The sequence below is a fragment of the Lemur catta genome, chromosome 11 (genome assembly GCF_020740605.2).
Source record: "Lemur catta isolate mLemCat1 chromosome 11, mLemCat1.pri, whole genome shotgun sequence".
NCBI classification, from domain to species: Eukaryota; Metazoa; Chordata; class Mammalia; order Primates; family Lemuridae; genus Lemur; species Lemur catta.
The window spans coordinates 90,925,503-90,951,315 of NC_059138.1; the positions used below are offsets into that span (position 1 = coordinate 90,925,503).

The window sequence follows — 25,813 nt, forward strand, 5'->3', positions numbered from 1 at the left end:
TCACAGAAGCACTCAGTGGCTCATTATAATATACAATGTAATGCCCTTAAAATTATTTTATTAGTAGCGTGATAACATTCAGACTGAATCTAGGCTGCACCCCAAACAGCTGCCCAACATGATGATGTTTGTACCAACCATCGGGGGATGCTGAGTCTTTTTTTAATGCTTCTTGAAGTTGTCCTCACTGGTGGGCCCTCTCCAAAATGCCACACAAACTCCAGGGGTGCTGTCTCCTTGGTAACAGCCGTAAACACAATGTCCGTGTCTGCGGCAAACACAGCTCCGTTTGTGTAGACAGAGACAGCTGTGGCGAAAGAAAGGGAGGTGTGGCCACGTCAACACAGAAGGGCTGGGATATTAGTGCCTTTGTCGTGGACATGTGGACGTGCGTGATGGGGGTAGGGGAGCCTCTGAGCATGAACGCAGGACTGTGCCTGATGCAGCTGGGGACACCTGGTAGTCAGTGCTGGCCCAAGTCCAAAGGCCATCAAGGTAATAGCTCATAAGGGAATATGGCCAGCTCCTTCTGGAATTTTGCTCAAAAGAGGATGGTATGTGGAGCTGGCAGATGACTGTCTGTGATAACCCACCTTCCCATTCCTTCAGAGGGAAGCCTTAATGCCTACGGTTTCTAGAAAAGCCCTAGAACAAACTTCAGGTGAATGAAGACCCTGTTCAAGGGCATGGATGTCTCAGGCAGAGCTGACAATAAAACCTAGTGCTGTCTATGGCTTTCCTAATCTCATCTAATCTTGTGAGGGAGATTTTATTAAATCCAGAATTAAAACAAAAACATACATTGCATCTTATACCAAACAGTCACGCTGAGCCAAGCCTGGCTGTCACCCACTTGGGTTTGAGAAATAAAGGACACATTGCATGAAGGAATAGATGGGAAATGATGCATAACAACAGTACCTAAAATGAGAAAAAAGGAGAAAAACAGTCTTCATTTAATTCACTCATCTCATGCAACACATGGTCAATTATTCCATTTTTAACTTTGCCTCTTTGAAGTCCAATAAATTTCAAAATTCTAAGTATGTGCTCTGAAATCAAACAGACCTGGGAAACAAAAGCTTTATCAAAGAATTTCTCTAATTAAAATTTTCTTTAAATATTTTCTCTATGTCTCCCAAGAACTCCCTACATAGCAGTAAATATGTTAATTCCTTTGAAATATGTTAATTATTTTGCTAGATGGCCTTGTTTTCAAAGTATTCCTCCGATATGTACACTAAGTAGTCTTTACTTCACAGGGGCTCTTGAATGGGGATCCAAAGATAGGCCTCACCCATTTAAGTCTTATATATACATATATCTAGGACTTGCATGCATATATACATATATACACACACCACACACACTACACATACATACATACCACACACCACACATACATACCACACACACCACACATAATACACACACATACCACACATAGAACATATACCACATGCCTACATACCACATGTACAAACACAGCCCCCACACCCCTGCCCCACACCGTACATACACACCATACACATACATATGTATGTATGTATTAGGAGGCAGATATCAAACACTGTTTTCTAGAAGTGGACTGTGATGCCTAAGATTTGGAACAACTCATTTATCATAAAGAAATATTAAGAAGGGAGGTGGGGTTATTTATTATTATTACTGTTCTCCTGCATAGTTTTTCTCTATATAAAGAGAATATGCTTGTTTGTAACAGAGATAAAGTGCAATGGATATTTTTTCCTTCAGCAATGCATTAAAATTTTTGAAAAATAACTATTGCATGAATAAGAGTGACATGGTCTCATCAACAATGCCTGAAAATTAATTCTGAGAACAATCTAGCAGTCAAAAAGTGTAAGGAAAGTACAATTTACAGATTTGCACAAGATTACCCAGCTATCAATCTGCCCAGGCTGGATTAAAACCCAGACTTCCTGATTCTAAATCCTGGCACAGAACCAACAGAGATTTACGAGGACTGTGCTCTCACACTGGCTACACAGGCTGCTTATTTATTCAGGTTTAGTTAAGACAAGTCAATATGAATGACCAACTGGCTAGTCAGGGTATGTAGGCAGGTTAAAAAAATCCTCCCATACATATTTTATCATTCTTGGCTGGAGAGGTTCTCACCAGGCTGACCGTATGTAAATGTGTGGAAGTTAGAATGACTTCTCTTGCAAATGGGTTCACTGGGACCCACCCCCTCACTGGAGTCTCCTTTTTCCTATTTCTGAGAAACGTGAACGCCTCATCCCGTTCATGCAGGCGGGCACTTTGGGCCTCCTATGGCTGGCTCTGTTGTGGTGTGCTGGGACTCATCCCTCCACAGCATGTGGCTGGGTTTCCCCATCCCGACCCCCACTGCCTCTCAGCTTCTGGTCCCTCCTGTGTAAAACCGACAGGTAGCTGTGAGCACGAAGTGAGGCACCTGAGAGGCACTAGCAGGGCACCTGGCACACTCGGGCGAGCACTCCATGCTGTCTCCCGGCTCTGTGCTCTGGCTCACGGCCACGCCATCGCCCAAAATGCTGCAAGCCTCATTGTGCACGCCAGCTCCTACCTGATATGCCTGTCCCTGCTGTTGGGCACAGTCCCATCACCTGAAATCTCACTGCCCTAGCCATGCCCTTCCTGAGGCACTTTTATGTCTTATCTCATCTTGTTCCCATACATATCTTAATGCCCTCACTAAATGATAAATTCCTGGGACTAGGACCTTGTATGACTTCATTTCATGTCCCCCTGAGCACAGGATTCTGTAAGAAATATTTTCTGAATGAGGGAAGAATAAATGATGGCTGCTGTATCAAATTTAGAGCTGCTATAACGAGAATGATGTAATGAAAGCAGAGAGATTCCTGCTTTATTCCCAGCTGAGGTCTGGTGGCTCAGTCTCCAGACAGAGGTCTTACTTTGCTGATTCATGTGGGAGCCGAGAAATTCAAGAACTTCATCCTCATGGACGCTGCTAGAGTTCGTGAACACAGACAGGGCCTTGCGGCCAATTTCCACATAATAAGGCCCAAGCTCCACTTCAGCTCCAGGAAACTCATGATAAATAACTGCCTTGAGCACATAGACTCCTTCTGGAAAAGAAGAGAGAATGGACAGTTGATGGATTTTTAAAAGCAGGCATAACAGCGTTTGTAGAATGGTCACAGTGGGGTGGCTAATAAGGGAACTGACAGCGTAATGGGGATGCTTCTTCCCCCGTGGCAGCAGGGGCACTGCCTGGGCTTGTGACCTTACGGTGGCACAGAGCCCCACACGCCACATTGCTCTGTGTGTGGTTTAATGCTCTGCTTCTTTGAAAATCTCAGTAATTATTTTAGCAAGGGGCCTGGCCTCACATGTTCATTTTCTACTGGGCCCTGAGAATTATGTAGCCAATCCTGTGCAGTAGGAAATATTCATAAGAATGAAAATAAATATTGGTCATCCCACAGCCAGGCAAAACAAAACAAAGTAAAACAAAAAACAAAAACAAACACCTTAAACAGCCAAATCGGAATATAACAAAGAAATATTATGGCAGCTTACGAAAATGGCCCCAAACCCTGACCCTGTTTGCATACCCTTAAAATATGACTATATCATGATTTTGTGGCTCCTCTTATTAAGTTATAGAGCCTATTTCTTCACCCCTCAGATGGGTGCTGGTCTTGTGGCCAATGGATTCGCAAAGTGCTTGCACCTTTGGGCATACTCTGTCCTGCTTGTCTTGGGACCCCTGTCTTTGCTACCACGTGAAGCAGCCTGGCCAAGCCTGCTGAAGGGTGAGAGACACATGATTCAGTTGCCGCATGGCCCCGGCCAGGGCCAGCCCCCTCCAGGAGGAGAGCCACCTGGCTGAAGGGCAGCTGGCTGCAGATCCATGAACCAGCCCGTCTGAGACCAGCCCAGGCCTGAAGATCTCCCAACAGAACTGTGAGTTAACTGCGTGGTTGTGTTTTAAGGCACTAAGTTTGGGGTGGTTTGTCAACACAGCAACAAACTATGGATACAATTCCACTGAAAGGGAGAGGCCTTAGCCGTTCTCTAACCCTGATTGCCACGCAATAGTCAATTTCTATTAATATCCATGAGAGAAGCTATCCTCAGGTCTTAGCACCAGGAATAACGGTGTGGAGTGGTCAAATTGCACATTTGACCGTGTTGTTCCTCAGCTTGAACATGCTGGGTGGCTCCTGATGTGTCGCAAGAGCAAATCGGTAGTGGAGGCCCTTGCCCTTAGCTTGGCTGGTCCCAACCACTGGCCTCTGCTCCCCCAGGCACACACCCGACTCACCATAGATGCAGAACCAGGCTCCACTCCTCAGATACCCTGTTTCTATCGCACATCTGCCCCTGTCACAGCCTCCTCCGGTTACAACATCATTCCCCTTGTCTCCACCTGGCCAACCAGCCTCTACCGTGAGTCTCTGCACAACCCCGGCAGGATCTGTGGCTCCACCCACCATCTGTCCACAGAACTTGGGTCGTGCTTCCCTCAGCCTTACTACACTCTCTGTCTTCCTTGTCCCAAATGTCATCACAGAGCACTTAGTAGATAATCAATGAAGGCTTATCACGTGACCAGTCCAGTTTTGCAGAATGGAATACTGAAGTTCAACAGGTCAAATGATTTGTCCTAGGCCTAGAGTATGCAATGGATTTCTTAGGAATTAAGACAGTATCTTCTCTGTTCACTCTCTGCATCGAAATTATGTGGAATAAATATGTGGATCTAGGAAAATTGCAAGTAGTAGCACAGTATATAGAAAAGAATAACAGCATGCCTCTGAGGAAGGGCGGTGCATGAGGTGGTACACAGGAGGACTACTGTATACTGTGAACACTGTGATGAGCGAGAAGGGAATCTGGTACCAAATGGGTCAAGCTAACATGCAAGAAATGGGTATACTTTCCCAAATTGTATTCTCACTTGGAAGCTACATCTTAAATGCTAAAACATCATTTGTAACTTTATTCCAATTTTCTTGCAATACTGCTTCTCACAACTGTGTCCAAAAAGTTCTGCACATGGATTTGAATGAGTAGAAATGAAAATGAACACCCATGCAGGTTGTCACACTCACAGGAACCAGACTTAATTAAGAGTGTGCGATGTGTTTTATTTTAAAAGGCAGATTTCATGACCACAAGTTAGAAAAGGCAGTTTATATAATAATTAAGAAAATCCTCTATGGACTCAGAGGAATTTGGCATTGGAACTGTGTGACCAAATCTTACTCATATCTTACTCATAAGTTAACTTTAGACTTACCCTGATGGGAAATGTAATACCCAATTCCTTATTTTATTCTTAAAGCAAAAGAAATCAATGAGCAAGTATTAAAGTTGTAGATACTTAAAATTAATAAAGCAAGTTCTGATTTGAACACAGGGACATAGCCTTCCACTTAATCTTCTAGGATTTAATCCAAAAGGAAAACAGTGAACAAAAATAAAATCTCTTTCTTCGTTTCTATTTCTTTTGTGTGTGTGTGTGTGTGTGTGTGTGTGTGTGTGTGTGTCTGTGTGTGAAACTGCGAGGTAGCTAGCATGTTCAGAATACAAAACAGATGCAAGAAGTGCTAAAAGCAGCACATATCAAGCATGGATGAGCAGGAACCATCCTAGAGGAAGAACAGAAGATGCCCTGAAGTGAGAACTCAGTGGCAAAAGGACTCACTGGCTGCAAATACCATCAACATATACACACGTGTGTCATGCACCACACACGCACACATCCATACACTCCACTCGAGAATAGCTAGTTCAGAAAAAAGGCAACTCTTTCAAAGAAAGAGAAGAAGGAAGGAAATAAGGAAGAAATGAAGGAAGACAGACAGGGAAGGAAGGAGAGAAGAAGGGAAGGAGGGAGGGAGGGAGAGAGAGGGAAGGAGGGAAGTAGGAAGGAAGCGGGCAGAGAAGAAGGGAAGAAAAACCATTTAGGAGATATAAGACACTACAAGAGTTAAGAGGGGGAATTCAGGAGACACCCAATAGATTAAGATCATTTATCAGAAAAACATGGTCCACAATGAGATAAAAGGACCTAACAACTTGAGGAATCCTCAGCTTCTGAGATGCAAGACCAGAGAGCAGAAATGAAAGAAATTAAGGCCACATTGCAAAGAATGATGTGGAATAGAAACTGCTAAATATGAAAGAAGGGATATAGAATAAAATATTAGAAGTGCAGGCAAGATGAAATAAAAATGAAGAACAAAAAATTAGAAAGGACAAACAGTTCTAACACATATATGACCCGTCTCTCCAAAAGAAAGCTGACATATTGGAATAGGAAAATATTTAAAGATAAAATTAAAGAAATCTTCCCTGAAACAAAGGACAATGGCACGCATCTACACATTGGACAGGTACACCGTGTGCCAGAGAAAGTAACACTAAGATACATTCTAGTAAAGCTACTGGGGTTGCAATATAAAATAATAATTCTTTTGGCAGCTGGACAAAAACATTAAGTCATCTGTGAGGGGGAGAAAAAGAAGGCTGACCTTAGAGTCATCGTAGCATAAGAAAGACTGCATGGGGAATTACATGGAGAGCTTCTTAAGACACAGATTGCTGGGGTCTACTGCCTGGATTTCTGATTTGGGAGGTCTGGGGTGGGCCTGAGAACTTGTACCTCAGACCAGTCTCAGGTGATCACGCTGCTTGGCCCACACCCAGAGAACCAGTAATAGGAGAAAATAGAGTGAAGAAAGGAGGAAAGTCTTCACGAAAAGAACATGTGATCAAAGATTCAAGAGCCAGTAAATTATCATTCAAATATAATGGCAGCAAACAATTTTGAATATGCAAGAACTTAGAGAATTTTATTCTATGAGTCTTCCTAAAACTTCTATCAGAGGGCAAATGGCAGTGAACCAAATGGGGACACTACGGCAAAAGGACTAAGAGGGAGAACTGAACATATTTAACCCTAGAACCAGAATTAAGACAAATGTGGGAAAGTAGGTGACAGAAAAAGTATAAATATTATAAGTCCTGACAATGCAGAAATTATACAGCAAATGGGGAGGGAAAGCCGTAAGGAGGTGAGAACTGTGGAATAACGCAGGCTGCTTCGTAAGTAACTGCCGGGAATCAAAAGACGTGTGGTTCAACAAGGCAACCAAGAAAGCTGTGAGCATATGTAAGACAACAAATGACTAAAAATGGGACACTGTGTACGGTACACTTGTGTAGTGTACTTCTACTCTGTGGAAAAAAGGAAAATAACACTTATACTTGCTTATATGCATGAAAGAGGCAAGAAATAGAAGACAGTGGTTGCTTGTGGGTCAGTGGAAGAGGACATTTTAGTATACATCTTTCTAGAATGTGGGGGTTTGTATCATGAGAATGTACTGTGTTCAAAACATAATTTTAAAAAAGAAAAGAAAAAAATTAAATTCTGCCATTAAGCAGGAAAGCATCAGAATTCTCTGCTCACGCCATCATCTCTACGTGTTCAGTGATTGTCTAAGTAGAATGGGTCCAAGGCTTAAATGTATAAAGATTTTTTTTTTTTACTTTGCTGGAAACACAAAGTGTTGGAAATTTTAGTGTAAAATAATGTGCAATATTACATGTGTGTCTGTGTGTGTACTTGAAGGAAAATTTAAGTGATTTTCTTTTCTTTTTCATAAATACCGTTTTATTAGAATATAGCCACATCCATTCATTTACATATTGTCTATGGCTGCTTTTGCATTATAATGGCAGAATTGAGTAGTGACAGAGACTGTATGGCTGCAAAGCTTAAAATATTGACTATCCACCTTTTTACAGAAAAAAGATAGCCAACCACTGATTTGGGTAAATACCAAGGACTGGTACTGCTGTATCGTATGGTAAATATATGTTTGATTTTTAAAGAAACTGTTAAAACATTTTCCAGAGCAGCTGTACCATTTTGCATTCCCACTAAAAATGTGTGAGTACTGGCTGCTTTGTGTCGTACCAGCACTTAATACTGTCGGCATTTTTTTTATCTTAGTCATTCTAAGAGTTGTATGCTAGTATCTCATTGTGGTTGTGATTTGCATTTCCCCAAAAACTATGACACTGAACATTGCTTCACGTGCTTATCTGCAATTTTTACATCCTCTTTGGTGAAGTGTCCTCTCAAGTCTCTTGCCCATCTTTTATTTATTTATTTTTTTAATTTAAGTGATTTTCAACAGTAACTTCAGAATTTTGCCTCTGCACAGGAGGAAGCCCACTGTATTAGCTGTGTGACCTCAGGGCAAATCCCTCTGGCTCACCACACCTACCTAGCAGAGTAGAGGGAAAGATTAAATGAGAAAAAGTGCGTAAAGAGTTGGTCACAGTGCAAAACAGTGCGCAGACTCACCTACATGCACTATATGCACAGGGTACCCTGAAGTATCGTTATTGGAGCCAAGGAGGTTGACTGAGTCCAGAGACATGCAGTGGGATTTCCAAGCACTGCCTCTCATGTCCCCTAGCTCTGATCTCCTTCCCAGCCCGATAAGGACACAGTGTGCTGTACCTACCTGTCCCATACTGGTGGTAGACAGTCACCACTGTTGCCTCGGACGTGTTGTGAATCCTCATTTCAACCCCAGAAGTGTCTCCAAAATCTATCACTAGACAAAGAGCCACTGCTGAAGCCACATAAACACGGAATCCCAGATTTGGAGGTGCCTGAGCTTCTGTTTCTGGGAAGTGACAGATGACACGATTCATGGCGTTACCAGGATCTTGAGCTGGGATGGCTCCAGGAGGATGTGGACTGATGAGACAGAGCCTCTCGGGACAAGACTGGGAAGCTGAGAGGCTGGGGGTGTGGGAAGCGCCAGGTGGAAGGCCATGGGAGCTGTGGAAGAGAGGCAGAGGCTTCAGGAACATGTCACCAGGTAGGGAGGGAGGGCAGGTGGGAGACAGCCAGGCCTGGGAGCAGCAAGCTGGAAGCAAGGTCTGAGAAACCTGATGAAATGCTTCACTTTCACTGGGCTCAAAGTGGGGTCCCAGGGCCAGCAGCATCAGCATCCCCTGGGCACTTGTGAGACATGCAAGCTCCTGTCCCAGCCCAGCCCCACTGAGTCAGAAACATGGGTGGGCCAGCAAGCCCCAGGACACACTGAGGTCAGTACAAATTTGAGAACCACTGCTCTAGCTGCATTAATAATAAAATATAAATAGTTTCCCTCATCACTGAATTTACGGACATGAAAGGTGGTGTCCCCCACAAGTCACTATGCTCCATGTGGGGGTGGCTGCCATCATTTCTCCATTTCTCCATGTAGCTCCTTGTTAAGCAAATGAGTTAGGGTGTTGGGAACAGTCTAGGCTGTTCAATCTTCAGCTTCTGATAATACAGGACTTTCATGATCATCATTTTTCTGTTAAAAGCTGTTCCAGGGTGAGGCATGTAGTGTTGGAACAGTTAGATAGCTGGCAGCATAAACAAAAGATTAAACAAAAACCCTCAAAGGAGGGAGAGAACACTTCCATGGAAGTGGAAATGGCTTAAGTATCTTAATGACCAAATTTCATGCTCTTTTGTACTTCCCTCCTCTCCAAGTGCTGTGCATGTCCCCTTTAAATACACACAGTCAGACAAAGCTCCAGTCTGATGTGAAAAATAAAGGCAACAAAGTGACATGGGTCTCTGATGGCAAACAATGGCCAACTACATCGTCTTTGGCTCTATGGCCAAAGCACCAGCTTGAAAAGCACCAGCTCCAACTGCAACTATAATTAAAGCAAACAATGAAGCGCTAAGATCACCAACAGGTTGGGCATGGCTCCTGACTCGGGTCGAGAAAGGGTGCTGGCCTCCTCCCCACCCTCACCCTACCTTCTGGTAAAAGTGGAGAAATGGGAAATCGGCCACAGGGGTGCTTGCTGGGTGCTGGTCTGAGCAGGTCCGGCCGCTGTGGTGGGGGTCCCCATCATGACAGTCCCAGGAAGCCGCTGCCTGGCCATGCCCTCTGCATGGCACAGCAGTCCCAGGACACAGCAGGAGGCCTCGGTCTTGGAGCTGCAGGGGGCGGCTGCAGAAGGGGTGCCCTGGACCTGAAAGTTTAAGAACAGTGCGGGTTTACTGAACGGCCTAGTCTGGCATCAGCGCTGTGTCCTCCCTTGTCAAAAAGCCAACTTAACAAAGAGCCCTGCTGCTGCTGAGGTCTCCGTTATTCGGGTGTGTGCCTGAGAATGACAGGATTCATACTCTCCAGCATGTTAGCAAAGAGAGTGCCCCGCTGGCGCCAGCTGGAACTACAAGGCACATTTCTTCTGGAACTTCAGGATTGCTTTTAGCATGTTGCCCCCTCAGCTAAGCCAATAGAAAATTAGCGATTTTGTTTGGCCATCTATAGCTCTATGAAGTTGATAGCTGAGAGATGATTCCCTTGCAGATAATGAAAATGTGAAGTCTAGACAGACCCTTACTGTGGTGACAAATTTTAGTAATGCCTTCAAATGGCCCGAGCGTGTCCAAAGGACTTAGATAAAATATGCTTCCCTGACAAACTCCGAGGCCACCTGCACAAGGGCGAGTCTCCCAGACTCCCACCAGCAGCTTCTGATGAAATCCAACGGCAGAGGTCAGATACCAACCTGGAGTGGACCAAAGAGTGTCCTGTCGGCTTCCCCAGTTGCACAGAACCACCAGTGACAGGACCCGGGGCCACTGCCGCTCCAGACACTTGTGATTGTGACGGAAGGTGCATGGGGTGTTCTGAATACAAAGAAAACACAAAAGAAAAGGAAAGCTGGTCATGCTTCAGTCACACACCTGGCTCATTAGACTGGCAATCAGTCGTCCCCAGGGCTCTGCAGGAAAGACCCTCACTGTGACCGCAGGCCTGTTCCACAGACATGTGATGTGGTCACAGACCAAACCAGAAAGGCTGCAGCAGGTCCTCTAGGGAGAAGCCTTCGGGTAGAGTGGAACCTATTGAAGCCATTTGCTAAAATCTGTGCCCACCAGGACACTGCTTCAACCCTAAAGGGTTGCGTCACATCCAGAATGACCTCTGCCCTGTGGGGCCTGGGCTTGGCCAGAGTGCGTTGCTGTGCACCCCCCACCGGCACCGCCAGACTGTCCCAGGAATGCATCTGTAACCAAGAGGGGCCTCAGAGGGAGGCCTGGTGGCAACCACTGTCAGTCCTGTGCATTCAAAGCCTGGCGGGAAAGAGGGCTTAGGAACCGGCAGGGATGAGAGCCACCTTCGTGTCCCTGGGGGCACAGAGTCAGGGCTCAGGAGGCAAGTCCTGGCTCTGAGCCTTGGAGGGGAGGGGAGTGCCTCAGTCCCCTCTGGCGGCAGTCACCATTCCAGTGCCTGAGCCAATGTTCACCGTCAGCACCTGCACTGCACGGAGCACTGCAGAGAACAGACCCACCCTGGGGACTACGCTCCGTTAACTTCAGAATCCAGGGCAACGTCCGTGTGGTGTGACGCATACTGTGATGGCCAGGCTGCTGCCTGCTGCTCTGGGCCTCGTGGCACAGTGACACACGTGTTGTCACTCCCTCGGCAGAAGCCCACTCCCAGGCACTTTCAGTGGTGCATCCTCCTGGATCTTCCGTCCTCCCAGAGAGGCATCCTAAGCCACTCCAGCTGTTTCTAATGTGATATATTTTCTGTTCACCATCCTAGTCACTTGATTCCCTTTTTTCCTTCATATCTCCTTACTTCTTAATGTAGTAATTTTCTTTAAACAAAAAAGAATCCAGCATGTCTTAGCTGAGCCCCAGGGAAAAAGGAAAAGGACATGTGTATCTGCTCAGGCTCAGTGTCAAGGGCTCAGAGTGGGGGCTGGCTTGGGGCAGGGGTTGTGCTCACAGGCCTCAGGGGGTAGACACAGTGGGACCCCCGTCCAGCCCCACCCTGCTCAGAGCCAAGAGGGTCTTCTGCTTCCAGGAAGGAAGCCCCTTTCTCCCCACGCACGCACACTGGCCAGAGGTTTGCTCACCCAGCCCTGTCAGGTTTGCTACGGCTGAGGGCCAGGTAAGGACGGCGCCAGCCGAGCAGAGGGGGGAGGGCAGCCAGGGGCTCTGGTGCAGGGAGAACCCAGCCCTGCTCGTCTGCCGTGCTGATTCCTGGCCCCACATGCACGCACAGGCCACACGGCAGAGACAAGAACAGCATTCCCACGGAGGGACTCAGGGAACACTCATTCCAGTTGAAGATTTGTCTTTAATTGAACACTTACTTACATTTTAGCTGAGTTTCTAAGTACTTTCTCAAAAATAAACTGCAAAATTCTTCATTAGTTGACCCTAGCATTGGAGAAAATCGTCCTGCCTGAGCTATAAAGCATGTTTTCTTAACTGGGGCTCCAGAGAGTGCACCGATCTGCCGAGGAGAATCCAAGAGGAGTGAGAATTTCAAGCAGAGATGCTCTACCCTGGATTGAGTGCCACACAGAAGGACAACCAAAAGGGCCTAAGCTATCAAACTTCCGAGACACAGACAAATCCTTCCAGTAAAAGGAAGGCTTACTGTTAGCAAAACGGACTTTGAAAGGCAATAGCCTTGGGCCTGCCCATCCAGTACTGCTGCCAGCAAAGACTCAGACTGAGAGGGTCGTGGAACAGAGTCAGGTGTGAGCAGTGGCCTTTCCTCACACCGTGGCCCTCACTGGCTTTTCTTTTTCTAAATTCCCACGCAGTGGCTGAATTGTGTGCCTTCCGGGTCACAGGGTAGACTTGGACCGTGGTCTCCCAGGGCATGCTGCCAGCATCGTGCTCCACCCTGGCTGTGTCCTGTTAGGGTCTCCCCCACCTGCACCCCAGTCTGCTCTCTGGAATGTTAGCCACAGCCCCAGGCTCGGTGGGAAAGGCCCAGGGACACAGAAGGGCATGTGCATCTGCTCTGAGCTTTCTTCCTCCTTCTACACTTGCCTCATGGAACAAAACAGGCCCCTGACCCCGTCCCTTGCCTGCTGACACCCTGCTGACCCCAGAATGCCAGAGATGAAACACACTCCCAAGCAGGGCTCCCAGGGCTCAGATAACGTGCCTGCTCCATCCTTCCTGCAGGCTTTCCTGCCCGCTTCCCCTCCCCAGTTCTTACCAGACACCAGCACAGTGTCTGGTAAGACAGCCCTAGGCCCGGCCCCCTTTCCCGTGAGAGGGCCTTGCCCCCCACACCACCCACACCAGGCCTGGCTGCTTCCTGGGAGAGGCTTGCAGAGCCAGCAACTGCGTGTCTCTGCCCAGGAGTGGCCTGCCTGCAGCCGGCCTGCTACCTCAGCTGGGACCCCAGAATGAAGAGTCTGTAGGTTGCAGAGCTGCATGTGGGCCACAGGAGACATGAAAATAAACCTTTGTTATTATAAACCACTGGTAGTGAAGTTGTTTGTCCCTGCAGCACAGCCTAGCAGAGGTGGCTACTACAGATAGATACATGGTTTAGCCACTTACTCCAAAACATGCTACCTTCTTGCACCTGCCTGCCTTTCTCCTTTTCGTTGGAATGTTCCTTCTTATTGGAGTGATTCTTTCCCCTTACTCCACCTAACAAACTTCTACTTAATTGCTGAAGCCCAATCGCAATCCTCCTGTGTCTTCTCAGACATGGGTTCTTGCTCCTTTATGGAATCCCAAGAAGTCTGGAGTATAGTGGCATCTTCTCATTTACCATTTGTACCGTGGTCTCCTGCACTGAACTTTACCTTCCCTGAGTGGGGAATTATATCCTATAAGTCTTAACACATTTATTGCCTAGCTTCAGCAAATGGCGGGGTGTGTTTTTTGGGGGGGGTTACAAATAAACAAAAGGTACATTATAAATACTAGGTCAAAAGTAAAAACCAGGTGGACTGGAGGCAGATCTGAGAGAACTGTGATCCATTTAGCCGTTCTTGGTGACACTGACGGGCCATCACCAGGAGCTGCCTTTGGATGTGACACAGAAGGTGAAAGCAATGGCACTATGATAGTAATGAGGAAGAATGAAGAGACGTCCGCATTTACTCAATCTTGTCTTCCTTTAAGAAAGAAAAGTTGAATTTGTTCTTTGTATGTTTAAATGTTTAATTTCCATTAGAAGGAGTAAAACCATAGATTTCACAAACAGTGTGACATTATAGCATCCAAAAGGCCAAATATTTTTTAAAATTTTTGCCTAATGCTATTTTTTTAATTGTGGTAAAAAAACAGTAATGTAAGACTTACTATATTAACCATTTTAAGTGTACAGTTCAGTGGTGTTAAGTATATTCACACTGTTGTGCAACAGATCTCCAGGACTTTTTCATCCTGCAAAACTGAAATTCCGTCCCCATTAAACAACCACTCCCCATTCCCTCTCCCCCAGCCCCTGGCAACCACTGTTCTACTTTCTGTCTCTATGAATTTGGCTACTCTATGTATCTCACATAAGTAGAGTCATATGGTATTTGTCTTTTTGTGACTAGCTTATTTCTCAAAGCATAATGTCTTCAAGGTTCATCAAATGCTGTTATGTTCAAGCCTGCATGCTGCGCACCCGTGAAATAACCAGTTATCACTCTCCCTAGAACCTGCACTCAGCAAGGCTCACTGGGCTCCTTTCCAGAGTTCACAATAGAAATGGTAACAAGTCTTATATGGCACCACCTAGTATGGCTCCAAACATTCAGGTTAGGTGTCTCACACTACCTGCAAATTAGCTTCAAAATCCCATTCTTTGTTTTGTCATGCTAAGAGTTGCATTTTTTAACCCACCCCAGCCTTTGTAGGAACAAGCATTGACTTTGACTTCTGAGCAATTCTTTGTAAGTCCCCTGCCACTTGCACGTTCAGAAAAGCACGATTGAGCTGTGGTTCATTGACCTACCTGTCGGCACTGCCATCCCAATCCAGAGAAGCTTCTGTTTTTCCATTAACACTTAAGACTCCTTTACTAGCTGTTTTCAAAATGTTCTGTAAGAAAAATATCATGAAATAATGTGGGAGCTGCTTGTGAAAACCCAGCGCATTTGGGAAAGTAACACTATTTCATTCACAAAATAGCAGCTGACCCCTGCTATGCGCCAGGCACTGTACTGGGCACTAGAGAAACAGCAGCAAGTGTAGAAAGCAAACCAGCTCTGTTCTCATGGGGCTTGCGTTCTCCCGAGGAAGCCAGAAAATAGACATAGGTGTAAAAGCATCTGTTGCTGGCCATGCTGCCGGAAGAATAAAGTGGGCTGAGGAATCAGAGTTGGGTGGGGGTGGGGTGCACCAGGACAAGGAAGGTGACATCTGAGCAGAGCTGGAGGAAGAGGAATGTGGGGTTGTGTAGAGGTCAGAGGCACACCTGCCTCGTTGGATGAGCATCAGGAGGCTGGTGGAGCTGTGGCCACCCATGGGTGTCAGGAAAGCACAGGAAGTGACCTCACAGTTGGGGGACCCAGGTGGGGTCGGACCAGGACCTGGAGTTTCATTCTGAATGAGATGGAGGGTCCTGAGCACAAAAGTGGCACTATCTGATCTACTTTGGGGGAGCATCAGTCTGGCCACTGGGGGGCAGCGTGAAAGCAGGGGACCTGCTCAGATGGCCGTGAGGACAGCAGGCCTCCCATGTGTCTGGCCAGGTGGGCGATGGCTGCCTGCGAGGCTGGTGCAGACAGCAGGGCTGGGTGCTGGACTAGAAGCAAGTGGAGCTGAAGAAAGAACTCGGGACAGCTCCAGGGGGCTTGGCCTGAGCAAATTAAGAACTTGGGCGGGGTGAGGGTGTTCATGGGCAGCTGAGCGGCACCCAGAGCCTATCTCGGCCAGGCTTTGGTTGAACTCACGTTGACCCCTGCAGCTCCCTTTGTGACAACACCTCAATTCCTGTGGCACCAGGACAGCAGGGAGGCACCCAGGGCATGACAGGAAGGGAGGTGCCCCGGCCTGTTGGAGGCTCGACACCTCATTTCCCACGCACGTGGGGCGTTGCGAGGGCGGGCCTCACGCAACGCCCCACTGTGGATGTGGGTACAGAAAGCAGCCACTGTCCTTCAGATTGAGGGCCGAAGGCTTCACTTTGGTTCTTGACATAACTTTTACCAGAAGGATTAATAGTTCCCACCAATTGACAGGTTGCTACAGAATAACCAACAGCCCGCCCCTCTCTGGGGCGTGTGCACGGAACTGCGCGTGCACCAGCCACCTGCCCGCCGGCCACTTACTCCACGTGCAGAAGGCCAGAAGCTTCGGCTTTCAGGAGGAAAACACAAGCACGTGTCAGGAAGGCCAGGGTGGAATCTGACAGGCGCCAGCTCACACCTGGGTGCGTGTACCTGGCACCTGATCCTCTCCTGCAGCAAGAACAGGGGACCCCACTGTGGCCTCCCAGGGCAGGACCAGGGTGGATCCTGGCAGTTTCCTGAGGATGTGAAACCCAGGGGCTGAGGCAGCTGCACGTGCCTGCAACCTCCAAAAAGTGCAGCGAGCTGGTTAGCGGCATGAGAGAGACAGCTTTGCAAGACACTGTCCTACAACTACACCCAATCAGCAAGCCTGACACATGCAGGCCCTGGAGTGCGGCCCCACCTGGCCTTCATTTGCGAGTGGGCTGGCCAGCTCCAGGTGGCTGCAGAGAGCAGAGCCCTGGGGCACGCTGTGGAGCGGGGTCTCACAGTCACCAGAATCACAGAGGCCCTGTTGTACACTTCACCAGCACCAGGGCCCTTGGGACATGATGGTCAAATCTTGAAGGCACCAATCTGTGCCCAGAGCAGAGCTCCCAATGGCTGCACACTGGAGTCATCTGGGAGCAGATGCAGGGGTTGGGGGTGGGGGCTGGTGTTAAGGCACCAACACCCTGGGCCACACCAAACCACCTCTGTAGAATCTTCAGAGGTCAGACTTACCCACCGTTTGGTTTGTTTTGTTTGATTTTTAAGCTTCAAAAATGATTCTGCAAAGCAGATCTCCACCACCTGTTCAAGAAGCATGAGGTTTGCCCTCTTTTGTCTGGATGCGGTGGGGGGAGGTGAAAACCTCGGGGAGCATTGTATGTGGCTATTTGCACTGTGTGGTGTGAGAAATGCAGGTAATACTGCCTCCCTCTGAAACACCTCTCCCCAACCTCCTGTTTGCGGACTATTAAATGCTCATCTTTGCTAAATATCCTTTCTTGGGAACCTGAAAATACCTTTGAACTTTCCCTGCCAAGAGCAACAATGGAGCATAGAAGAGCTCCCAGATACAAACACCGTGGGTTGGGGTCAAGTTCAACATAACTTGTAGAATTTACTATGTGTGGGGGAGGAGGAGGTTAATGCTGCTTTCTACAAGAAATACCAAAAAATGAACTACAGGATGATCTTTGCCAAGGGCAGCAGAGGTTCTGGGAGCTTCCAGAGAACTGGCTTTTTGAATTTGAACAAGCTCTGGGTTGGCTGTGTTTGTCTTTTTGGAGTCAAAGCTCATTCTGAGTGAGGAGCATGTCCCACCCAGGGGTTCTATTCTTCTTTCTGCCCCCAACCCCAGCAGGCAGGAGTCACTCCCCCAAGCTGCTCCTCCGTCTCTAGGGCATTTCCCAGGCCTTTAGCCTCCACCTCTGTTAGCTACCCTGATAAACAGATGCAAGTAATTTCATATACCTCCAGGTAGCACAACCTGAATTAATAGAGACCTTCTGAGAGCTCCCCCCGACTCTGCGAAAACACTGGGCTTTTGATGCCTTGGGCTGCTGGAAGCCTTGCCTGTGTTGAAGCCACCTGAGGGCCTGCCCCCACGCCCCACCTGAGGGCACTGAAATGTGGAGGCATTTTCTAGCTGCACTGTATACATGTGCTGTTTTCAGGAAGAAAAGGCTACATTCCCCAGATACAGAAGCAGTTCACCGAAACAATACCTTCTCCCATGAAGCCGATGGGGATGGGTCCTGTGACTCCAGGTCTCCTTCCTGCCCTTGCAAAGCACCTGGAGGACAGCCATGCTTCTCATCACTCCTAAAACGCACACGGCTAGCGTGGACCTCTAGAGAAGAGAGAAAACAAACGCTGAAGACTGCAATGTGCAGGGCAGGTGAGAATGGAGCTAGAGTGGCCTCAAGTCACACGTGAGGTCAAAGCCACCCTGGCCTCTAGTGGGCTGATCATGAAGACACATGTCCTTGTGACGTATCTGACTGGGTTGCCTGTCCTGGGTTTTGTGTCTTTTCTTTCTTTTTCCTTGCTTTATACAATGTCTTAGGTGTAGCACACACTAGGCGACGTCAGGGAACACGCGACCACCGGCCATGCTGGTGAAGATGCCTCTTCCAGAAACACACTCAGTGGTCTGGTCATAAAATGAGGAGGGTCAAGGGTCCCAACTCAGGGATGTGGAGGAAAGGGGGAGAAACCACAATGCAAAGGAATGGTGGGGATCTGCCACGCGAACGGGAAGACCAATAAAGACATCCCGAAGTTTAAAAGTGGGATATTCCCAAACTGGCCGTGACCACATGGCCAACATGCACTCCTCCCATCTCTGAGGGCCAGAAGGCCAGGCAGCCAGCAGGGTCAGTGTCCACCTGGCAAGGATGCCGAGGGCCCTGCTGTGTCCCCCGTCTGCGGGAAGCAGATGGAACAAGCTGGGCACACAGCTGATGGCGGGTTGATGAATGTCCGCGATGCCATTTTCTCTACTTGTGTGGATGTTTGAAAATGTCCATAATAAAAGTTAAAGAAATATTTCTGCGAGACCTAGGAGATGGCTCCTGAGCAAGAAGCCAGACGGGTGCCCTGGGTGCAAGTGCGGCCTTCACCGCAGCCCCCACCCCTGCCCGTCCCCAGGCGGAGGGGGGGGGGGGTGTGACGAGGGACAGGAGAGCACCGTGCTGCCTTTCTGTCAGACCTGCGTATCTGTAAGGGAACACGGTTCTGTCCTTGCTCCAGACACCAGTCTCTGTCTGGCAGGGACCCGAAGGCCTGCGGGCAGCCCGGAGCAGCAGGTTCCCGGCTGTGCGGCCGGGAGGGCTGTCCTCGCAGGGGGGAGGTGTCAGATCACTGCACCCCAGCAGCGGTACAGGCAGTCAGCTTTCCCCAGCTTCCCAGGACACACTCAACTTTCCAGGACAATATTGAATCCAATTTGAACATTTTGAGCCAACCCCACTATTTACTGTCAAGAGCACAGTGTTTTAATATCTTGTGATAATAAAAGCTGAAGAAAAATAATCAAAGGCCATGTTCCTGAGGATTCTTTAAAAATATGTTATGAGTGTTAATTGAGCTGCCAACCACAGGCTGAATGTGCCAACTTGGGTATGAAGTAATTTCCTGAACCTGACATGTCCATGAGGAAGAAATACTTAGAAAATGTTTGGGAATGGGCTACAGTAGTAAAGCCACTTATGTTTCTCTGAAATCAATTAGTCATCAAAGTCGCTGTGCTCAAATTATCTGTAGAAGAAGTCCGACCTCCCGACACAAGCTGACATGTCTCTGAACAGGAAGAATTACATTAAAAATCATAAAAATACATAAAAGTATAAAATTGCATGCAATAAATCACTAAAGCAGAAATAAACTAAGTGAATGAAACTATTCCATATGATCTTCATGGAAGAGTCCCAAAAGAGTCGGCTGTGCACTGATCCAGCACCGGTGCCAGGCATCCCCCCCCACACACCATTTAAACTGGTCTCTTTAAAAGTTTAAGACTTTTTAAAATTTTTCTTTAAAAATTTAAAAATCAGTATTTTTACAGCTCCTCAGATCTACCAAATACATAGCCTAATTTGAAAACTCAAAAATTCCTTGTATTTAAAGGAATACTACAAATTCAATTTCAGGCAACTATTTAGGGTTTATATTTTAAAAATTATAATGGACATATTCTCTCTGCGTTGCGGAGGAAGAAAACCCCACACTGTGGCCATGGAGCCATCTCCCACAACATGAGCGTCCCCCTCACTGGGCTCCGGGGGCCCCACTGTGGACTCAGTGGTTCTCAAAGTGTGGACCCTGGGACCCCGGAGCGCCACTCTTGCCCCCCTAAAGCAGACGGTCAGGAGTGGGCCCCAGTGAAGGAGCTAAAAATATACCATGCTGGTATATTGACGATTTCAGTTAGAGGCACTGGAAAAACAGCAGGTGTCAGAATATCACTCTGACCTTTATTCTGTTTCTTAAAAAGCAGAAGATGAAATTCCCACATGAGAGATGTCCTCCCCATACTAGAAAAAAAAAAAGCAACAATCTTACCATCAAGGATGGGAAGTTGAGCCAAGAGAATTCTATTAATAACCAACCCTGTTAAACTAACCCTTATCTCCTAGTCAGGTCTGCATCCTATTAACTGCCCTGTCCCAAGCCCGTGTGCCTTGTCACATTTTCACTTTTGCTGTTCTTCGTCGGATTCAATGTCCAAGTAACAGGCTCCAACCGCCTCTCCAGGTCTCCATTTCCTGGCTCCCGGGCCATGTAAAACGCAGGTTAAACCAACGTGCATGCCCTTCCTCTGTCAATCTATCTTCGTCATTCTCCTGCCCTGCTGGACCCTAAGAGGGCCGGGGGGAGTTTGGCCGCCCTGCACCGGCGACCTGCTTCCGTGAACCCCCGGGGAAGGGTTCGGACGGGGCCTCCACATCCCGGGCTGCCGCCCGCCGGGGGGCTCCGCGCAGCCGCTTGGCGCGCCATTCTCGCTCCCTTTGTCGGGGAACCTGAGCGGTGACCGGCCTGCTCGTCCGCGGCGTGCGGTGAGCGGCCGCCTGCCGGGCGCCCAGGACTGCGCCCTGGTGGCTGCGCCCTTTCCCAGGGCCTTGCCGACCCCCGCTCCGCCGCAGGGGGGCCGTGGCTGCGGGGACACAGATGGAGACCCTCGCAGGCGCCCTGCGGGCAGGCAGAGGGCGCAGGCGGCCGGAGACAGCTAAGGGGGACCGAGTACACGTGGGAGATGCAGTTACACACGGTCGTTTGGTCCCACCGCCCTGGCACCGCTCTTCCATCCATATCCCTGTTTCTGCCACAATTTACTAAGCACAGCGTTGGCGGCTTTATGAATGGAGAGTTGCTTCTGTGGTTTTCTCACCTTGTGCTTTCCGAGCTCGGGACTGTTTGGGAAGGTTGGCGACACGCTTCCCATCTGACAGTCAGAAAGGCTTCCGCCCTCCCAGCCTCCCCTCCCGCCCCTCCAGGCGCTCCAGGGCTCGGGGCCTCGGGGGCTCCTCCTGTGTCCCGTGTCCTTTCTCCTGCCCCCCACCCCGTCCTTGCCCCAGGGCAGCTCTCTGGCCCTGCGTGGATTTGGCATGACACAGAGGGGACCAGCAGACCCCAGGCCTGCCACAGCGGGCGTGCTCACGCCCTTCCCGTCAGTCTCCACAGCAAAGCCGAGAGGTTCCTGCTCTGAGAAGGGATGGAGGAGGCCCAGGGACACCAGCCAGCTTGGCAAAGCTCACACCGTCAGGAAGCGGCGGAGCCAACATTTAAACCTGGTTCTCGGGCACCCAAAGCCCAGCTCTGTGGCACCATCCCTCAAAGCCTCCCACCGGGGCGCCTGCAGAGCTCAAGCTGCAGCTGAAGTCCCCCTGCTAGGCCTGGCACAGACGCTACCCCTGGGCTCCCTAGGCCTTGACAGCCATCTGCTGCCCTCCTGCAGGCGTCACTGTTGGGGTCCTGGTCACTCCCCTCCCCTCCAGGCTGTGGCTCCTCCACGGGCCCTGCATGGCCTCTTCCTAGACAGTCAGTCACTCTGCCCCTATAAGCGCCAGTCTCCTTGTTCTTTCTCCGTAGGAATGACAGGGACTCACTTCACAGGGCTGCCGCCAGGACTGTCACTACAGAAAGGGTGGTCTCACTAAGCGCTCAGTAACCAAGGCTGGGTTCTACCTCTCCCATGAAAATGCATTCTGTTTGGTGGTATTTTTTTAACCTCTCTTGGGTGTCTATGAAATCTAGAGGATGTACATTTTAACTTAAATAAGGCTTCTGCTAAGATAAAACTGGGTAGTTCACCCAATTTTTACAAGCCTGGTTCTTGAAGCAATAACCAAGAAGCCACCACCAGAGGGCAGACGAGGACACTGTTTAAAGAGAGTTGGTGGGAAAAGTTGGGGGAGAGGTGTACAAAGCTGCCTTAGTCATCACTCGGTGGCTCATACCTGTAATCCTAGCACTCTGGGAGGCCGAGGCGAGTGGATCGCTCGAGGTCAGAAGTTTGAGACCAGCCTGAGCAAGAGCGAGACCCCGTCTCTACTAAAAATAGAAAGAAAGTAACCGGACAACTAAAAATATATAGAAAAAATTAGCCAGGCATGGTGGTGCATGCCTGTAGTCCCAGCTACTCGGGAGGCTGAGGCAGGAGGATCACCTGAGCCCAGGAGTTTGAGGTTGCTGTGAGCTAGGCTGACGCCACGGCACTCTAGCCTGGGCAACAGAGCAAGAATCTGTCTCAAAAAAAAAAAAAAAAAAAGACAGACAGTCATTACGTAGTGTTGAAGGGCTCTGTTAAACTATTGAATCATTTTCTTGTCTACCCTTAACTATGCTTGTCTGCCAAAGGCAAGGGAAATGAGAAAATGAAAACATAGAAAAAGGTACAATTTTGGGATCATATAGATCATATGACAAAACTTACGAGGATCTCTGCAATGATCTGGAGGACAAATAAAATTGGGAAAAGACCAACCTAACCTCTGTCCATTGCATGCACCCTACACTCCACAGCTGGGAGAATGCCCACCTCTCTGGGCCAGCACAAGGTGAGATAACCCTGGCACCAACCAAGCTCCCACACCTTCCCAGACCCCCACATAGGGATGACATTCAAGTGCCACGTAGAGAAAACACCTCCTGGTGGTTCCTGGCACAAAGTCAGCCCTGGAGGAATACTTCCTGCCCCTGAAGGTAAGAAGTGAGAATCACATCCCCAATAAACACAGATGTGTACTCAGGTACTCAGAGAGGTGACAAAGTTAGCATGCAAAGCTAGTTTTCCCTGAGATTTCAAAAATCTTTTCAAATAACACAATGGGGGAGGGGTGAAAGGATGATTCAAACATAAGGCAGGCTCTTTCTCCTGTCGTTGTGAGGAGGATTTAGGCCCCCAGGCTCTGGTGACAGAATCAGCACTGCTTTCACAGAGGCAGGCCGGCTTCCTCTTCATAACTGTGCACTGTTCAGGAGAGCATGCAATGCTGGTGGCATTCAGACACTGGCTCGGAGGCACCTTGTACCTGAGGATTGAGCCACTTGTTTGAATTGCCTTGCAGATCTGTTAGAATTCCTTAAGAGCGAGTGTTTTTGAGCAGCTGGAAGAAGAGCGCATTGAAGCTGAACCCTTATCCTGAACAAGTCCTGGTTCCCAGCAGCTGATCCCTGAGCCCCTGGACGGGTTCCTCCGGTTGTAAAGGCAGGGGACAGGGGTCCCAGCGAGCTCTGGGGTGGCAGCTCCTGGGGCCAGTCTACCTCAGCACACACACTGCACAACACACACACACCACACATGCACCCCACACACATACACACACCACACACACATCACATAACACACACACCCCCTACCCCACACACAACACACACCTCACACACACACCACACACTACACACACCAACAGCACACACTGTATATACTCACACACCACACACACCACACACACACACAGCACATAGCACACACCCATGCCACATACACACACATACCACACACACACACACTCCCCATATAGCATACACACTCCATGCCTCCGACATACATGCCACACACATACACACCACACACACCACACACAAACAGCACACACCACACATACCCACACACCCACACCACACACATGCCACACACATACACACACACCACACATACCACACACTCCCCACATAGCACACACTTGCCATACCCCACACACACAACACACATCTCACATGCACACACCACACACACCTCACACACACACCATACCACATACTACACACACAGCACACACCACATATACCCACACACCACACACATCCCCCCGACACACACACCATACCCACCACACCTACCGCACACACTATACCACACCCACACACACAACATGCCACACACACACACCCCACACCACATACTCACAGACTCACACCGTGCACACCAATTCTCACACACACACACTCACAGAGCCAGTTGAGGCCTAACTCCATGATGCGGTGGGCACGGTAGAGCCAAGGAAACCTCTTCTGTTTCTGCACAGGAGACCAGCACTGTCAGCTTTAGCCACCCAGGAGATCCCAAACGGCCACAGCTTTGGAAATGGAGACTTGATACCAGAGAAAATGGCTAATTCGTGCATGAGCTGTTTGGTCTGCAAGTACAAAACGCAGAAATATATAGTGAAGAAAGATTAAATCAGCAACTGCCCCTGCTCAATTTTTCTTTTCCCTTCTTTTCTAAGGACAAAGGGGTAATTCCTTGCAATTCCCTGACTAATAACAGTGAATGTCAAATCGCACCAACATCAGGCTTTGGGAGTCAGCAGGAGCAAGGGAATTTGGCATAAAAGAAAAATGGGCTAATTAAAGAGAAACAAGGGGAAAAAATCTGTAGCCCAAATCAGTCAACCTTGTTAGCAGTGACACAAGGCAAAGAAATTTCCAAGCATTGATGTGGCCTAACCTGCCAACAAGTGCAGCCTAACTTTCCTCGCTATGGTTTGCTCTGGGTTTCTTTGGCAAGATGGTGGTGATGACACAGAAACAGTAAGCCACAAAGGCAGAAACGCTGGCAGCAAGCACTTGTTAAGACTATTACAGATGTGACAACTCGGCTACTCAGATTTTCAGGATGAGAGACCTGGGGAGTGAGGAGGTGAAGTGACCTGCAAGGTCCCCAGCTAGGATGTGGAGGCACATTCACACCTAGCAGTTTGACTCGAAGCATGTGGCAGCCGGGCACCCAACTAGGTGAGGTCTGCTGCCACAGGCACCCCTTTTACCAGGCCAGGGGACAGCCAGGACCCCACCTAAGCTCTCACCACATCCCAGAGGCAGGCCACCTCACCAGCCCTGTGCTCAGCGAAGGGGGCATGGAGGAGGTTTGCGCCATGTCATGCCACCAGCAGACAGCCAACAGCAGAGCTCACTAGTCACCCGGCCTCAACAGGTGGGTGCTGGTGTGCAGAGTGTAGGGAAGTGGATATAGAAATAAGACCCGTGGGCCAAGCCCCTGTGAGAGCTCCCTTGTGCTAGGTTTGTCCTGGGCTCCACACGAGGGCCCAGCAGAGAACCAGACAGCTTAACTTTGTCCATGGCCAGCCAGCTGGTGGTTCTGGGAACTCAGAGGCATCCTTGGTTTGCAGGAAGAGCAATGGGCCCTTCTCAGGGATGAAGGCAGCTGCTCAGAAGAGTCCTGTCAAAGCCTTCAAGAGTGAATCCATTCTCAGCACCACTCCAGTCTGCAAGCTGAGCCTGCCAGGGTGACTGCACCCTGCCGCTACAAGCCCTCCACCCTGCCAGAGCCAGCCTGTGTCTTCCAGGAACGACCCGGCAGGGCTCAGGCTGTCTTATGGCAGGGAGGTGGGAAAGATGGAAAAGATTCAGGATTTGCCTAAATTAACATGAAAGTGTCAGTTTTTGGAGTTAGCCTTTGCACATCACTGTCCATGTGCATTCTAGCCACACTGAGGAGAGCAAATTAAAACTTAATTCTGGTTGGGCCAAGATGACAACTAGAAGCAGCCTGCACTATGCTGCTGTCGTGGAGAGGATCGAAAGCGGTGAATAGACACCCACCTTTGGCTCCATCGTCTGAGCAAGAGCATACTGAGAGGACGCAGGAGTGAAAGGAAGAAGACAGAAGTGGGACAATTGGCTCAGCAGGACCGGAGGTAACGAGGGAAGGCGCCCACATGTGGGCAAGAGACAGAGGAGAGAATCCCGGGCTCCACCGTTTCCTGAGGATACCACGCCCAGGCGC

At 48.8% G+C, this 25,813-nt stretch overlaps 1 protein-coding gene across 1 annotated transcript in view; it reads right to left on the minus strand.

The window, feature by feature from the left end:
* The window catches only part of PKD1L1 (polycystin 1 like 1, transient receptor potential channel interacting), a 130,236-nt gene extending 105,293 nt beyond the window's left edge, over positions 1-24,943 (minus strand). The window contains exons 1-15 of the mRNA XM_045564209.1: positions 24,899-24,943; positions 24,018-24,084; positions 20,459-20,791; positions 19,968-20,001; positions 19,792-19,917; positions 18,393-18,489; positions 18,152-18,217; positions 17,790-17,984; positions 14,799-14,884; positions 10,591-10,711; positions 9,830-10,047; positions 8,523-8,845; positions 2,925-3,098; positions 802-921; positions 139-307 (exon numbers count right to left, since the gene is read on the minus strand). Of these exons, the coding sequence (XP_045420165.1) occupies positions 139-307; positions 802-921; positions 2,925-3,098; positions 8,523-8,845; positions 9,830-10,047; positions 10,591-10,711; positions 14,799-14,884; positions 17,790-17,984; positions 18,152-18,217; positions 18,393-18,489; positions 19,792-19,917; positions 19,968-20,001; positions 20,459-20,791; positions 24,018-24,084; positions 24,899-24,943 (2,174 nt within the window). The remainder of the gene's footprint in view (positions 1-138; positions 308-801; positions 922-2,924; positions 3,099-8,522; positions 8,846-9,829; positions 10,048-10,590; positions 10,712-14,798; positions 14,885-17,789; positions 17,985-18,151; positions 18,218-18,392; positions 18,490-19,791; positions 19,918-19,967; positions 20,002-20,458; positions 20,792-24,017; positions 24,085-24,898) is intronic.
* Between the last annotated feature and the right edge of the window lie 870 nt (positions 24,944-25,813).